This window comes from Anomaloglossus baeobatrachus, chromosome 3 (assembly GCF_048569485.1).
Source record: "Anomaloglossus baeobatrachus isolate aAnoBae1 chromosome 3, aAnoBae1.hap1, whole genome shotgun sequence".
Taxonomy (NCBI): Eukaryota; Metazoa; Chordata; class Amphibia; order Anura; family Aromobatidae; genus Anomaloglossus; species Anomaloglossus baeobatrachus.
In genome coordinates, this window is record NC_134355.1 from 327,441,060 (window position 1) to 327,456,449 (window position 15,390).

Consider the following 15,390-nt stretch of genomic DNA (forward strand, 5'->3'; position numbering starts at 1 on the left):
ATAGTGATGAGCTAGTGCTACTATGCTCGGGTGCTCCATACTTGTAAAGACTAGCGATGAGCGAGCACTACATTGCTCGGGTCCTCGCTGTTCATAACGACTAGTTATGCGTGATCACTACCATATTCGAATGCTCGGTACTCGTAACGAGTAGTAATGAGAGCACTACCATAGTCTGGTGCTAGGTACTCATAATGAGGGGTGATGACAAGTGAGTACTAGCATTCTCGGGTGCTTGGTACTCATAGCGATTAGCAATGAGTGAGCTCTACCATGTTCGGGTGCTTGGTACTCGTAACGAGGGGTGATGAGCGAGCACTACTATGCTTGGGGGCTTGGTACTCGTAACCAGGGTTAATGACAAGTGAGCACTGCCAAGCTCGGTTGCTTGCTACTCATAACAACTATTGATGAGCGAGCACTACCATGCTCAGATTCTCTGTACTCGTAACGACTATTGATGAGCGAGCAGTACAATGCTTGGGTGCTCTGTATTCATAACAAGTAGTGATGAGCGAGCACTACTATGCTTGGGGGCTTGGTACTCGTAACCAAGGGTGATGACAAGTGAGCACTGCCATGCTCGGGTGCTCGCTACTCATAACGACTATTGATAAGCAAGCACTACCATTCTCGGGTGCTCTGTACTCATAAAAACTAATGATGAGCAAGCAGTACCATACTCGGGTGCGCTCTGTTTTTTAACATAAAAAAATGTAATTAATAAAGTATACATATGTTAGCATGAATCGTTTTTCTGTCTCCCTTTTTTGGGACATTTTCTTGGTTGAGTTATAGGGTTCTTGTAAGGAGTAGTGGTGAGTGAGACACTACCATGCTCGGGTTCCCGTAACGAGTACTGATGAGCGAACAGTACCATGCTCGGGTGCTCTATATTTGTAGCGAGAAGTGATGAGCGAGCACTACCATGCTCTAGTACTCAGTACTCATAATGAGGGGTGATGATGAGTTAGCACTGGCATTCTTGGTTGCTTGGTATTCATAACCTGTAGTGATTAGCGAGCACAGCCATGCTTGGGTGTTCGGTACTCATTACGACTAGTGATTAACGAGCACAACCATGCTTGGATGCTCAGGACTCGTAAGGACTAGTAATGAGTGAGCACTACCATGCTCACTTGCTTGGTACTCGTAATGAGTAGTGATGAGTGAGCACTGCTATGTTCATGTGCTCTGTACTCGTAACGACTACTGATGAGCGAGCACTACCAAGCTTGGGTGCTTTGTACTTGTAACTAGTAGTGATGAGCAAGCACTACCCTGCTCGCATGCTCGGTACTCTTAACAGCTATTGATGAGCGAGCGCTACCATGCTCGAGTGCTCAATAGTTGTAAAAACGAGTGAGGAGCGAGCACTACCATGCTCTGGTGCTTGGTACTCATATAGAGTAGTCATAATAATTTTTATATCGCACTAATATACAGTCAGGGCCAGAAATATTTGGACAGTGACACAAGTTTTGTTATTTTAGCTGTTTACAAAAACATGTTCAGAAATACAATTATATATATAATATGGGCTGAAAGTGCACACTCCCAGCTGCAATATGAGAGTTTTCACATCCAAATCGGAGAAAGGGTTTAGGAATCATAGCTCTGTAAGGCATAGCCTCCTCTTTTTCAAGGGACCAAAAGTAATTGGACAAGGGACTCTAAGGGCTGCAATTAACTCTGAAGGCGTCTCCCTCGTTAACTTGTAATCAATGAAGTAGTTAAAAGGTCTGGGGTTGATTACAGGTGTGTGGTTTTGCATTTGGAAGCTGTTGCTGTGACCAGACAACATGCGGTCTAAGGAACTCTCAATTGAGATGAAGCAGAACATCCTGAGGCTGAAAAAAAGAAAAAATCCATCAGAAAGATAGCAGACATGCTTGGAGTAGCAAAATCAACAGTCGGGTACATTCTGAGAAAAAAGGAATTGACTGGTGAGCTTGGGAACTCAAAAAGGCCTGGGCGTCCATGGATGACAACAGTGGTGGATGATCGCCGCATACTTTCTTTGGTGAAGAAGAACCCGTTCACAACATCAACTGAAGTCCAGAACACTCTCAGTGAAGTAGGTGTATCTGTCTCTAAGTCAACAGTAAAGAGAAGACTCCATGAAAGTAAATACAAAGGGTTCACATCTAGATGCAAACCATTCATCAATTCCAAAAATAGACAGGCCAGAGTTAAATTTGCTGAAAAACACCTCATGAAGCCAGCTCAGTTCTGGAAAAGTATTCTATGGACAGATGAGACCAAGATCAACCTGTACCAGAATGATGGGAAGAAAAAAGTTTGGAGAAGAAAGGGAACGGCACATGATCCAAAGGCACACCACATCCTCTGTAAAACATGGTGGAGGCAACGTGATGGCATGGGCATGCATGGCTTTCAATGGCACTGGGTCACTTGTGTTTATTGATGACATAACAGCAGACAAGAGTAGCCGGATGAATTCTGAAGTGTACCGGGATATACTTTCAGCCCAGATTCAGCCAAATGCCGCAAAGTTGATCAGACGACGCTTCATAGTACAGATGGACAATGACCCCAAGCATACAGCCAAAGCTACCCAGGAGTTCATGAGTGCAAAAAAGTTGGAACATTCTGCAATGGCCAAGTCAATCACCAGATCTTAACCCAATTGAGCATGCATTTCACTTGCTCAAATCCAGACTTAAGACGGAAAGACCCACAAACAAGCAAGACCTGAAGGCTGCGGCTGTAAAGGCCTGGCAAAGCATTAAGAAGGAGGAAACCCAGCGTTTGGTGATGTCCATGGGTTCCAGACTTAAGGCAGTGATTGCCTCCAAAGGATTTGCAACAAAATATTGAAAATAAAAATATTTTGTTTGGGTTTGGTTTATTTGTCCAATTACTTTTGACCTCCTAAAATGTGGAGTGTTTGTAAATAAATGTGTACAATTCCTACAATTTCTATCAGATATTTTTGTTCAAACCTTCAAATTAAACGTTACAATCTGCACTTGAATTCTGTTGTAGAGGTTTCATTTCAAATCCAATGTGGTGGCATGCAGAGCCCAACTCGCGAAAATTGTGTCACTGTCCAAATATTTCTGGACCTAACTGTATTCCGCAGCGGTTAACCTACATCAACATTTCCGTCCCCATTGGGGTTACAATCTAAATTGAAGTATAAGGTAGAAACTTACGCAAACACGGGGAGAACATACAAACTCCTTGCAGATGTTGTCCTTGGTGGGATTGAACCCAGGACCCCAGCACTGCAAGTGCTAACCATTGAGCCACCACGTCACCCAGTAGTGATGAGTGAGCACTACTATGCTTGGGTACTCGTAAACCATTGTGATGATCAAGCAGTACCATGCTTGGGGGCTCAGTACTCATAACGAGTAGTGATGAGCGAGCCCTGCCATGCTCCGGTGCTCGGTACTCGTAACGAGTAGTAATGAAAGAGCACTACCATGTTTGGGTTCTTGGTACTCAAAACGAGTAATGATGAGCGAGCCCTACAATGCTTGAGTGCGCTTATACTCACGTCCCACACCAACAAAATCGGCGCTGAGTCTCTTGACGCTCACGTGATATAATACCACTTGAACACTGCAGCCAGTCATCCGCTGACCGATTGCTGCCTTTACTATTTCGTCCACTCTAATGGAATATCGAGCAACAGCCAAAGAGCAACAGTCGCGTGAGTGCATGCCTGAATAATTTATGAAATGTTAACGCCACTTTGGTGGAAAAACTCACATCACAAATGTTAATCTAGTCCATGACTTGTGTAGCATTTCTAGCGAGGCGCACGTCGCTGATGACATTTGCCAAATTCACTAAGTGATGGGCGCCTCTTAAGGAATTTGGCGCATCCTATGTCAAAATGCCCCTTAATTAAGATGGGTGTACGGTCATAATGAATCAGGGCCATAAAATCTAGATGTTTGATGTAAGTGAATGAGAATCCAAACACAGACGATTCATTATTAAATTTGCATTCTTGTTTTTTTGGTGTTGCTCACCTGTTTTTTTATTTGCGCCTTATTTATTTATTTTTTTAAATTGCGACTTTTTAAAAATGTATTTTATATGTTCACCTATTTCTTATATTTTTCATTGTGGGCTGGTTTTGGGATTTCTGGAAGACTGTGGAAAATTTATCAATTGCAAGTTTTTAAAAAGTTTACCCCTGAAGTGATTTTCTGTTCGCCTGAAAACTTATGCAGATTATGTGGCATTTTAGTGGAATCATGCAGCTATTTCCTATAAAAAGTTTCAAAAAAGGTAAAAAAACAAAAGAAAAGGGCATTTTTAAAAATGTTTGCATAAAATTCATGAACCTCGTACCGCCATTTCGAAGACTTTGCCTCAATATATGTAATCGGAAACCACAAACATAGAATATTGACAAAAACACAAATAATAAATCGGGCCCAAGGGTTTTCTATTGCATGGTGCATGTTTAAGGTAATGCAGCATGCTGGTAGGGTGTGCTGGTACTAAGGTACTACAATGTAGTTTAAAGGGAACCTGTCACATTAAAATGTGGATATGGGGTTAATCTGCAGGTTAATAGCTTTTCATCATGTGACATGTTCTCCTTAAAGGGAACGTATCATGTTCCCAAACGCTATTAGAGTATGTGCCCACGATCAGGACTCACTGCGTCCTGGACACTGAGTCTTGACCTGTGGGGCCACGAGTATCCTCCACAGGAGAACTCAGGAGACCTTAGCTGCTCATACCCTCGCTTGTGTTCTCCCTTCGGAGGACGCATGTGAATCCGCAGCAAACAATTGACATGCTGGAAAGCCGCACCGCAGGTCAGTGTTTGTTGTGGAAAAAACAAGCACAGTGGGCACGAGATTTCTAGAAATCCATCCACTATGCTTGTACTGTACAATGCAGCGTTTCGGACGCAGCAAAAACACGCTACATCCAAAACACTGCAAACACTGATCATGTGCACACAGCCTTAAACTACAGATATGGGGTTACTTTGCAGGTTAATGGCATTCTGAAGTTGTGTGCCTGTACTGGAAACCGAACTACCGGGAGGAAATGAGCTTTATTTCTCTCAGCAGGCTCCAGTTTTCAGTTACAGGGGAGTATTAGGCGCGGTTTCAGTTACTGCTCAGTACATAGTGAAAGTCGGCTGTAACCACACCCCCGCACTGACTGACCGCTGTTTCTACAGTGCATCAGTGCTAAGCCAGCTGTCAGTTACTTACTGCTAACTAATTAACCCCATATCTGCAGGTTCCATTTAGTGGTATCCTTTCCCAAACCATAGCAAAGTTGTGACAAAATCAAGGCAGGTAAGGCCCAATTCACACATCCGTTATTTCGCCAGATCAGGCACGCATGCAGTACAGTACATTCATTTTCAGTCGAAGTGCGACACCATGCGGACAAATGCAGTTGTGCATGAAGCACACAACCGCATGATATCGTGCTTCCACTGTAATGAATGTACTGTACTGCATGCGTGCCGGATCCGGCATCCGGCGAAATGCCGGATGTGTGAAATGGGCCTAAGGCATACTACACTTCTGAGTAGGCTGAAAAACATCAGCATGTCTCACTAAAAAAAAAATCACTGTTGTGCATGCAAATAAGACCTTATTCAGATGGCCGTGTTTTATGTACACTTTTTATCTATGATTTTTCTTTCTCAGAAAGAACATATATCCATTATAGTCTATGAGCATGCTAACATGTCAGACCTATTGGGCCTAATTTATTTTTTTACAGCAGCACTCCAGCGTTTATTAGTTTTTTTTTCAAAGATGGAGTGGCTCTTTAAATCTAAGTCCCCTGCCCCCTGTCATATAATCGCCATCCAGTGTCTTCACCTTTTACCGATCCACTCTGGTCCCGCCATCTTGTGCCTATAACGTCTTACTAGCCAGAAGACACAAGTTAAGTCACAACACGCTCCCAATGCATCTCTAAAGGCTGCTTTACACGCAGCGACATCGCTAACACGATGTCACTGGGGTCACGGAATTTGTGACACACATCCGGCCTCGTTAGCGACGTTGTTGCGTGTGAAACGTACGAGTGACCGCTAACGAGCTAAAATACTTACCTTATCGTTGCTCGTTGACACGGTGCTCTATTCCCGATTATCGTTGCTGTTGCAGGACGCAGGTTGTTCCTCGTTCCTGCGGCAACACACATCGCTATGTGTGACACCGCAGGAACGAGGAACATCACCTTACCTGTGGCCGCCAGCAATGAGGAAGGAAGGAGGTGGGCGGGATGTTCATCCCGCTCATCTCCGCCCCTCCGCTTCTATTGGGCGGCCGCTTAGTGACGTCGCTGTGATGCCGAACGAATCGCCCCCTTAGAAAGGAGGTGGTTCACCGGTCACAGCGACGTCGCTAGGCAGGTAAGTAGTGTGACAGGTCCGAGCGAAGTTGTGCGCCACGGCCAACGATTTGCCAGTGACACACATCCAACGGGGGCGGGTACGCTCGCTAGCAATCTCGCTAGCGAGATCGCAGCAGGTAAAGTGGCCTTAAGAGCCAGAACAAGGCCAGAGCAAGGCTCTCATAGACTTGTATTGAGTTGTGACTTCCGGCATTCCATGAAAAACATAACGTATAGATCGTAACGTGTAAAGCCTGCATAAGTCCTTTGATTCCTGTCTTACACTCACCTGCTGCTGTCTTCAATTGTTTCCAGCATTGCTCGACCAAGGAGCAATGCTGGAAACAATTGAAGACAGCAGCAGGTGAGTGTAAGACAGGAGTCAAAGGACTTATGCGAGCTTTACACGTTACGATCTATCGTGTGATTGCACGAGCGATCGTACCCGCCCCCGTCGTTTGTGCGTCACGGACAAATTGCTGCCCGTGTCGCACAAAGTCGTTAAACCGCCGTCACACGTACTTACCTGCTGAGCGACCTCGCTGTGGGCGGCGAACATCCTCTTCCTGACGGGGGAGGGACGTTCGGTGTCACAGTGATGTCACACAGCCGCCGGCCAATAGAAGCGGAGGGGCGGAGATGAGTGGGACTTAAACATCCCGCCCTCCTGCTTCCTTCCGCATTGCCGGCGGGAGCCGCAGGACATAGGTAAGATCTGTTCATCATTCCCGGGGTGTCACACACTGCGATGTGTGCTACCCCGGGTACGATGAACAACCTGACGTTCAATTTTTAGGAAATGAACGTGCATACGATGAACGTTTTACCGTTCAATCGCAATCGCACGTAGCTGTTACATGCTACAATGTAACTTACGATGCCGGATGTGCGTCACTTACGACGTGACCCCGCCGACACATCGTAAGATATATTGTAGCGTGTATAAAGCCCTTAAATTGCCCATTCAAGTGATCAAGTGAATAGAGGGGAGAAAAAAAAGTGTATTTATTAAAAAAAAAAAGTGGACATCTGAATGAGGCCCAACTTGAGAATATTTCCATCATATGGGCTCCTTCCGAGTTGATTGTGGGGGCTGAGCTGTACGTTTTATGTATGTTTTCCATGAGGGGATCAAAGTAAATATAATCCATAAAGAGATTTGCTGTTTCAGCCGTTTGGATTTGTTTTTGTGTATTCTTTTTATTGCTAGGTGCTGAAACACTCATTTGATGCCCATTTTGAAGACCCAGTCGTGAAGCCACTTTTGCAGTGTGCGTGGCATGAATATTTATGCACAAAGAAAAAGGTATAGTCATGGGCATCACTGTAGTGGTTGCAGAGGTTGCAGTTGCACCTGAGCCCTGGAGTCTAGGGGGCAAAAAAGTTAATTAGGCTTATATGAAAAGACTAATACTATAAATGGTTGCATTTGTCACATGACGGCCTCATATGTAATTTGCATACTTACAATTTTGGGTCAAAACCATTCCAAAACACTTCAGGTATGTTGGTCAAATCGAAGCTGAAATCAACTTGTTGTAGTCTAGTCCATCTGTACAAATAGACTCTAATCTTTGGTGCAAAAGTTCATGATCGGTTCCACAGTCAGTTCATGGCCTTGTTTTTGCGATAATGATCGTCGACTTCCATCTTTGGTGGACACATGTGTAGTCAATCTGAATCTTGTAGGCCCCATTCGGCGACGTCCAGTCTTTGGTTGTTATTTTGGAAGAAAGTGTTCATGATGGACAGATTCTCCAACCTCGTTTTGGTTGAAGTTTTCAACAACGGTTCCATGTTTCCCATGGCCACTTTGCCATTCAGGTCTCCCATGATAATGAGTAAGTCTTGTTTGGGTCTTGCCAATTTCTTCTTAAACTTGATAGTAGAATAGTTCAACGTTCTCGTACCCGGCATCTGTTGTTGGTGAGTGGACTTGTATAACTGTGACATGAATGGTGCACCTTCCAGTCGTATCGAGATAAATCCATCACTGACTGCATTGTATTTCAGGACAGTGCCGGCCAAATTTCAATTGAGATTAAAAATGACACTGTTTTTCCTTCGGTTATCACTGCCATAATAGTAGGCCCAATGTTCGTTTGACTGGAAATGACCGGATTGAGTTTATCTTAGTTTGCTGAGTAATTTGAATCCTGTTCTGTCAGTTTTGGCTTTGATGATGTCAGGTTTGTTTTGATTCATGCTTCATACTTTCCAAGTTCTGAACTTTATGATATCTCTGCAGCTTTTGATTTTCCCTTTTCACCAAGTGATATCAGCACCAAGAAATCCTTGCAGTTTTGATCCTGGCGCGTCATGAGACTTGAACATGCTCAGGCAGACCGTCAGCTCTTCCCCAGTAGCTTGTTGAGTGCTTTCCGACTTAGGGGTGCATCTTCTAGCACTATATCAAATTACTATAGTTGTACTTTTCATCAAGTTTTATTGGCATAATACGGAAGTAGATTGCCAGGCCTTTCTTACACGGAGTAATTTGGCTCCCGTGAAGAAGTCACACTGAATCAGAATTGTGTGTTGTCAATACAAACCGCCTCATCGCGCAATGTCCTGCTGCCAACGCTGACACTGGGCAGTATGCCTAGTTTGGTACCTCAGTTGAAACTTGTTTGACTGGGGTATCCCTGATGGCAAAATACATTGCTGATGGCATGGCTTTCAAGATCACTGATCAACACAAATACACACAACAAATACACAACACAGACATAATAAACACAATACATACATCAAATATACAATATAGACAAATACACAATACAGACCTTAAATACAGAATTTAGACATCAAATACATTTCGTAACTCAAAACGCACAACAAATGCACAATATCGACATCAAATACAGAATACTCACAACAAATACACAGTAACACATCACTGTATAGTGCTAAAATAATTCCAATATAGAGAACCCACATAATGCCAACATACAGTGCTCAAATAATGAAAAACAAATAATACCAATATACAGTGAAACAATTTCCAACAACATGCTGTGCCCAAATATGTACCAAAATAATCCCATCAATTATAGTGCTATTAAATTCCAAGAAAACAGTCCAATATACAATGCTCAAACAATGTTCAACTCAATCACTATACAAAGCTAAAATAACATCAAAATTCAGAACACAAATAGTTCCAAGATACAGTGCTCAAAAATAAATATCCCATCCAACTAATGCCACATACTGTGCCCAAATAATATAGGTAATTAGTGCTCAAATATTACCAGCCAAATTTATAAGAAAAACCTGCAGAAATTTGACTACAATACCTTGCTGTTACACATTAAACCGATATATATACATATAAAGTGGGTGCAGAAAGTATTTCTTTCACAATGTCTTTTGCGTTTAAAACCTAGAAGAGGTACTTAGTCTTAGCTAAGACTAAGAACCCCTTTTGTATTCGAAATGCGTAAGATGTTGTTTTATACTTCATGGATGTCCATCCAACCTAGTGTTGGTTTTAACTTTATGGAATCAAATTGTTTTTTACCTTATTGCTTGGATGTGATGCTGGAAACAACCATTTTCTAGTGTCAGACAGAGGTATGTTGTATTAGTGCTCAGCCGGGCCAGTCTTTGTTATGTTATATGATATGTTGTTGTGTGGCATCCGGGAGGCTGAAAAATAAAAGCCTTATGTTCCTATATATGGACTGTTTGGGGTTTATGTCACTGCCATCCCTCACTTTTACGCTCAGGGCGTCATAATATATACATGTACACAATTCTATATAGATAAACATATACACAAAAATACATACTGTACATACATAGACACATATATTTACACACATACAATTCCAGATACAAACATAAACACACACAGGGGATGCTTTTACATCTGAAGATTGGCGCTGGCACCTAGCCACTCAGCACTCACCTCCTACTGTGCAGTTGGTTTCCTTATGGCCCACACTCTTGCCCAGAGATCTTTTCCCAGGCTACCCTCACACCTGCACTCCCATGTTTTCTTATATTAGTTTGGCAGATGTGGCTGTGCACAGCCGCATTTGCTATACTGTGATGTGCCTGGCAGACACCACACCTTTCAATGTGCAGCTGTGCCGGCCTGGCTCCATCACAGTATAGCAGATGCGGCTGAGCAGCAGGCTGTGCACGGCCACATCTGCCAAACACTTCAAAGCAGAAAGTGCCCCTAAACATTTGCCCCTCTGCCCCCCGGCTCGGCCCCTGGTCCCTACCTCCCTCACTTTTCTAAAGTGCTCTGATTAACCCCTTAACGACTACGGGCAGTAAAATTACGTCCCAGTGGACATAGTGTTAATCCCACCCAGCTGCCGTGGGCAGCCGGGGGTGATCCGCACATGTCAGATGATTTGTACGGCTGACGTGTGCCTAGCAGGCATAAGCAGATCTTCATAACCTAAACAACCTTTCCTATGACCGGAAGAGGTCCACAAGAATATGAAACCTAAAATAATGTAGCCCCAATTTACCAAAGGGTGGAGGTGGGGATACAAAAGAGAGAGGACCACGGATTATCAAAGTGAAATACAAATTTATTGAATATACAAAAGGTGATACAGGACACACAGTGGAGGGAGGCTAGATGGAAACAGCCTGCCAGGAAACAACCCACAGCAATACCAGGGCACACCACCAGATGGCACAACCTGCTGACAGGCAGCAATAGAGAGAGGGAATAAACAAGGTATAAACTGGCCCGTAGAGAGTCCAAAGGGACAGTGTGAGAAAGACAATTGTACATAGGAGATCTGTAGGATCCCCTAAAAAAGTCCCAGAGGCAGGGGGGCATAAGTGGTTAATCTATTTTACCTTGCGTCATGTCAGAGCAGTGATGGTGGATGTGTCTGGGCGTGGGGGCGGGGCCTCGACGCGCGTTTCACCAAAGGCGCCTCCTGACGAAGCCTTTGGTGAAACGCGCGTCGAGGCCCCGCCCCCACGCCCGGACACATCCACCATCACTGCTCTGACATGACGCAAGGTAAAATAGATTAACCACTTATGCCCCCCTGCCTCTGGGACTTTTTTAGGGGATCCTACAGATCTCCTATGTACAATTGTCTTTCTCACACTGTCCCTTTGGACTCTCTACGGGCCAGTTTATACCTTGTTTATTCCCTCTCTCTATTGCTGCCTGTCAGCAGATTGTGCCATCTGGTGGTGTGCCCTGGTATTGCTGTGGGTTGTTTCCTGGCAGGCTGTTTCCATCTAGCCTCCCTCCACTGTGTGTCCTGTATCACCTTTTGTATATTCAATAAATTTGTATTTCACTTTGATAATCCGTGGTCCTCTCTCTTTTGTATCCCCACCTCCACCCTTTTGTAAATTGGGGCTACATTATTTTAGGTTTCATAAGCAGATCTTCGATCTGCCCGTACCTGTTAACCCCTTAAATGGCGCTGTCAAAATGTGACAGCGCCATTATAATTATAGTCACGGTTAAAATGTACTCACTGCCCGACACCGGAAGTCACATGATGTGATCACACTGATCTGATGGTTGTCATTGTAGCATAGGGTCATTATGATGACTCCTGCAGCTCACATGACTCACTTCCTGTTTTACCCGGCCGACAGCTGTGTGAGACAGGAGATGAGCATATTTGGTGTTCACAACTATGTAGCTGTGATCAGCAGATATGGAAGAGCGATCAGACTGCTGATCCTTATAGTCCCCTAGGGGAACTAGTAAAAACAAAGTTTTGAAAAATTAAAAAAAAATAAAAGTTCAAATCACCCCCCTTTCGCCCCATTGAAAATTAAAGGGTTAAAAAAATTAGAAAATATTCACACATTTGATATCTCCACTTTCAAAAATTCCCGATCTATCAAAATATAAAAGCAAATAAGCTGATCAGTAAACGGCGTAGCGGCAAAAAAATTCCAACTGCCAAAATTACGTTTTTTGGTCACAGCAAATTTTGCACAAAATGCAATAACAGGCAATCAAAACATATCATCTGCGCAAAAATAGTATCATTAAAAATGTCAGCTCGAGGTGCAAAAAATAAGCCATGACTGAGCCCCAGATCCCAAAAAATGAGAACACTACAGGTCGCGGAAAATGGCACAAAACGTGCGCCACTTTTTTGGACAAACTTCTGATTTTTTTTTAACCCCTTAGATAAAAGTAAACCTATACATGTTTAGTGTCTACGAACTTGCACCAACCTGAGGCATCACACAAACACATCCGTTTTACCATATAGTGAACACAGTGAATAAAATATCTCAAAAACAATCGTGCAATCGCAAATTGTTTTGCAATTTTTCCGCATTTTAATTTTTTTTGCCATTTTCCAGTACACTATATGGTAAAACTAATAGTTTCATTTAAAAGTACAACTTGTTCCGCAAAATAACAAGTCCTCACATGACCATATTGACTGAAAAATAAAAAAGTTATGGCTCTTGGAAGAAGAATGGCAAAAAACCCCAAAGCATAAAATCGGCCGGTCGTGAAGTGGTTAAAAAACAAACCACATTTTTGTGGCTTAATAATTAGAATTTGGAATTAGAATGTAAACGTAAGTTAGAAATTTTTTTTCTGTTATTAAATTAGTTTATTTCAGCCTTTACATCTTCATGTGCTGCTTCACAGGAAATTAAAGGTGACGTTTGGGAATTTTCATCACACGTAATGTGCTATGTTAATGGACAGTTCATAGGAGATGAAAAAGCCCTGAAAATATGGGCTAATGATACATGGGGTTACAAAGACTACAGGCCATTGGCACTGTACAAGGCTCTGGCAGAGGATTTTTACACCAAATACATGAGAAGTACAAAGGTAAGAGGATTTATATCAATATTCACCAACATACAGATATATAATACAATGAATGCATATACAAGACTTGTTTGAATGCTTGCAACCATTGAACGCTGTTATAATGTGACTTGAAAAATCAATTCCAAGGATACAGTGGTTATTTCTGCTCATAAGAGCCACCGCTCTGTATAGGGGTCAGGAGGAAAAGCTGTTGGTCGAAGACTTTCGCGGTTCGAGGTTCTCCAGTTCTAGGCTCGAGTGATTTTGGGGCCTGTTCTAGATAGAACTAGAACTCGAGCTTTTTGCTAAAGCTCGATAGTTCTAGATACGTTCGAGAACGGTTCTAGCAGCAAAAAGACCAGCTAATTCCTAGCTGGCTTTCCGCTGTAATAGTGTAAGTCACTCTGTGACTCACACTATTATGAAATTTCAGTGTATAGTGTGCGGGAACAGCGCCTTCAGATCACTGCTGTATGGATAATGGAGATCGCCATTTTTTTTTTTTTCCTTGTCTTCCTTCCCTAAGCGCGCGCGTGTAGTGGGGAGGGCCAGCATGTCAGCCAATCCCAGACACACACAGCTAAGTGGACTTTTAGCCAGAGAAGCAACGGCATGTGTGATAGGATGTCCATGTCACATGTCCCTGCATTATAAAACCGGACAATTTCCTCCAGCACGCCATTATCTGTCTTCTGCGTCCTTGGTGTCAGTCACCGCTGGCGCAGCGTCTATCGCCGATACTGCTGTGTACGCTCCATACACAGCGCTGTACAGCATAGGGATAGCACTTTCTATCAGTCCTTTTAAGGGCTCATACCGGCAGGGTCAGAGCCATAGGTGACAGGTCCGTGAAAACAGAGTTTAACAGCTACACAAGATGACAGTGTCTGTGTAGCTAAGGTCAGGGATTTCCTCGCTGCATTTCCCCATTAGGAGGGATAGAAAGGCAGGCTTCCATTCCTCTACCCAGAGCCCCACAACCCTGCCACTGTACCCTCCTGCCATTTGCACACTCAAGCTCATTGTTACTAAGCCATTATACTAGCAAACACTGAGTGAACTTAGTGGCATCCTAAACGTGGCTATTGGACTTCTGTATCGTCCCACTAGTGCAAAGATATTTGCAGAACGTCTGCCTGCATTGCACACTCAAACTCATTGTTAGGCCTAAGCCACACGGCGAGAAAAACAGTGCGAGTGGAGTGCGATAAAACATCGCATTCCCCTCGGACCAATTCTAGCCTGTGTGTCAGCACACATGAGCGATTATTTTCTCAGCCCTAATCGGACCGAGAAAACAATCGCAGCATGCTGCGATTGTAAGCTGAGAATCTTTCTCTCACACCCATTCAAGTGAATGGGGCGAGAGAAAAATCGCACTGCACTCGCGGTACACCGGTGTACTGCTAGTGCAGTGCGAGAATGGCAATAGCCGACTACGCAGGAGAGAGGGAGAGAAATCCCTCCCTCACTTCCTGAGAGCCGGCCCGCCCCCCGCAGCTGAGGTCTGCTCGCACGAACGGACCTTACTTGCAAGAACACACGCATGACACTCGGCTCTGCTGTACTGCCAGCACGAGCCGAGTGTCATGCAAGTGGATCGCAGTAGTGCCCGTGTGGCCACAGCCTTACTAAGCCATTATACTAGCAAACACTGAGTGAACTTAGTGGCATCCTAAACGTGGCTGTTGGACTTCTGTATTGTCCCACTAGTGCAAAGATATTTGCAGCACGTCTGCCTGCATTGCACACTCAAACTCATTGTTACTAAGCCATTATACTAGCAAACACTGAGTGAAGTTAGTGGCATCCTAAACGTGGCTGTTGGACTTCTGTATCGTCCCACAAGTGCAAAGATATTTGCAGCACCTCTGCCTGCATTGCACACTCAAACTCATTGTAACTAAGCCATTATACTAGCAAAAACTGCTGCAACTTAGTGGCATACAAAAAGTGGCTGTTGTACTCCATTTGTGCCCCACAGGTGCCAAGCTATTTACAGCACCTCTGCATGACACCCTCCTGCTCTGTTTTTAAAAGCTATAATAATAGCAAAAACTGCTGCAACTTAGTGGCATCCTAAACATGGCTGTTGGACTTCTGTATTGTCCCACTAGTGCAAAGATATTTGCAGCACCTCTGCCTGCATTGCACACTCAAACTCATTGTTACTTACTAAGACATTATAATACCAAAAATTGAGTAAACTTAGTGGCATACAAGAAGTGGCTGTTGTACTC

General features: G+C 43.7%; 1 protein-coding gene across 6 annotated transcripts in view; it reads left to right on the forward strand.

The window, feature by feature from the left end:
- PPIL6 (peptidylprolyl isomerase like 6) overlaps nucleotides 1-15,390 on the forward strand; it is a 93,471-nt gene that overhangs the window by 36,387 nt on the left and 41,694 nt on the right. For 5 of the 6 annotated variants that reach the window (XM_075338349.1, XM_075338350.1, XM_075338351.1 and 2 more), the window contains exons 2-3: nucleotides 7,571-7,666; nucleotides 12,980-13,168. In XM_075338349.1, coding sequence (XP_075194464.1) covers nucleotides 7,571-7,666; nucleotides 12,980-13,168 — 285 coding nt within the window. The remainder of the gene's footprint in view (nucleotides 1-7,570; nucleotides 7,667-12,979; nucleotides 13,169-15,390) is intronic. The other variant, XM_075338354.1, reaches the window with a different exon arrangement.